The sequence below is a fragment of the Cynoglossus semilaevis genome, chromosome 6 (assembly GCF_000523025.1).
Source record: "Cynoglossus semilaevis isolate Cse_v1.0 chromosome 6, Cse_v1.0, whole genome shotgun sequence".
Taxonomy (NCBI): Eukaryota; Metazoa; Chordata; class Actinopteri; order Pleuronectiformes; family Cynoglossidae; genus Cynoglossus; species Cynoglossus semilaevis.
In genome coordinates, this window is record NC_024312.1 from 10,421,335 (window position 1) to 10,423,427 (window position 2,093).

The 2,093-nt window shown below is 38.5% G+C and overlaps 1 protein-coding gene across 1 annotated transcript in view; it reads right to left on the bottom strand.

Moving 5' to 3' along the window:
• LOC103380101 (voltage-dependent calcium channel subunit alpha-2/delta-1) overlaps nt 1-2,093 on the bottom strand; it is a 45,898-nt gene that overhangs the window by 38,174 nt on the left and 5,631 nt on the right. The window contains exon 4 of the mRNA XM_025056441.1: nt 967-1,002. Within this exon, the coding sequence (XP_024912209.1) occupies nt 967-1,002 (36 nt within the window). The remainder of the gene's footprint in view (nt 1-966; nt 1,003-2,093) is intronic.

Below are 2,093 nucleotides of genomic sequence, written 5' to 3' on the forward strand. Positions count from 1 at the left end.
CAGCCTTTGCAACTGCAGAATAATTGTGTCAACATTCAAAAAGAAAATTTGGTGTATAAAAACAGAACCAAATCAGTTCTTATTTTTATGTCTAAAAACACATAAAAACACTTAGTAACATTTTTTTAACTCAGTATATCATGGGTCATGCATCAAAGGGTTAATACCTGTAATGTTTGGAAATGTTTTTTCATCTAAACCAAAATCAAGCAAGATGTAAGATAATACATCTTAAATGTATTAATAAGGAAAGCAGTGAATTAAAACAACAAACAAACAAAACACGTGTACAATAAATGGGTATTTCTATAGAAAGGTACTTGACTAATTATCTTTTTTTATTTGGGTCCCATAAGTAGAGGAATTGAACAGTTCGTCACGTCCTCCGCGCTTGCTGAGAAAGAATATCATTAATATTTTGCAAAAGAGAAGGAATGCAGAGATTGGTGAAAGATGATATAAAGCGTTCTGGGAAATTGAACAAAGAATGCAGAATCGAAAAAGAAAGGTAGAAGTCAGACAGTGAGAAAAAATGAGAGAGAGGGTGAAAGAGAGAGCAAGAGAAAGAGAGAGAGAAAGAACAAAAGACAGAGCGAAGGAACAGTCACTTCCTACATAATAAAGCAGCAGTGTGGCCAGCTCATACATCTTATCTGTCAATTAGAGGAGAACATGGGAGAAAGCTCTTTTACCTGAGAGAAGGAGAGTGAGCGAGAGGGAAAGAGAGCGAGAGAGGAAAGAAAGGTGACGGAAAGCTAGGTGAATGGAAAAGAAATCATCCAAATGAGGCAAAGAGGACGAAGTGTCGTAAAACAGTAAACAGATAAATAAAATCACACATGTATATGGTGAATAGAAGAAGAAATGAAAGACAATTAGGAACGAGAGCCTGTGATAAAAATAGAAAAAGGGACAAGGACACGTTTAAACCAACCAACCCAAGGAGGAAAAAAGAAATCCACTTACATTATCTTTTGCATTGTAGTAGGCAATTTCTACATCCTGCAAAGAAGCAAAACATTATTTTTGTTAGCCTTAGGATGTAATAGATGTAAAATTGATGATGGAAAGCTAAATTCATTTCCTGATTTTTTTTGTCAGTTGCGCACATTTTAATGTTAATAACGACAGTGGTCTGGACTTCTATCAAATTTACTATATTGGAGTTGAATTTTTCTGTTAGTGGTGCTTTGGCCCAGAGGCAATGTCTCTGTCATTGGTGTGGAACCCCAGGGTTCACCTCCTGGGCAAGTTCGAATCCCGGTTAGGGTGGTTAACACCTTCCAGTGAACTCACCACCCGCAGGAAGGTTTAGGAGGTTGGTAAGGTGCAGTGTGATTTGGGTGGCGACTGCTACCCCCGCGACCCGGTAACGGATAAGCGGATGAAAATGGATGGGTGGAATTTTTATTTTATTATTAGAGCCTCTGTTTGAGGTAACCCTTGACCACTGGCACAAGGAAAAAATTTCCAGCCATCCATTTTCATCCGCTTATCCGTTACCAGGTTGCGGGAGCAGCAGTGACCACCCAAAGCACATTGCACCATACCAACACCCCTAAACCTTCCTGTGGGTGGGGAGTCCACTGGAAGGTACCAACCACCCTAACCGGGATTTGAACTTGCCCAGAGGTGAACCCTGAGGTTCCACACCAATGACAGAGACATTGCCTCTGGGCCAAAGTGCCACGGGAAGAATTTCACTTCCCTTAATTAGACCATTCCAGGCTTAGATATCAAGTGTTGTTTTGGAAAAACCTAAAATCATACACACAGAGGCTACCATATTAAGCTTGCCCAGACTTTCTGATCAGTAAATAATTGCTAGTAAATCATAGCAAAAAAAAAAAAAAAAAAAAAGCCAAAAACTAAAGAAATTGGAAGAGGATATGTGTATATGTGTATTAATAAGGGATGCACCAACACATCAGTTGAACATCACACACAGTCCCGCACACATATCACACACACACACACTTCTTCCAAGCGAACCATTGTCTTGGGAAGTACATATATATGTACATATATATATATACAGTATATATATATATATGTACTTCCCAAGACAATGGCTATATATATATATATATATA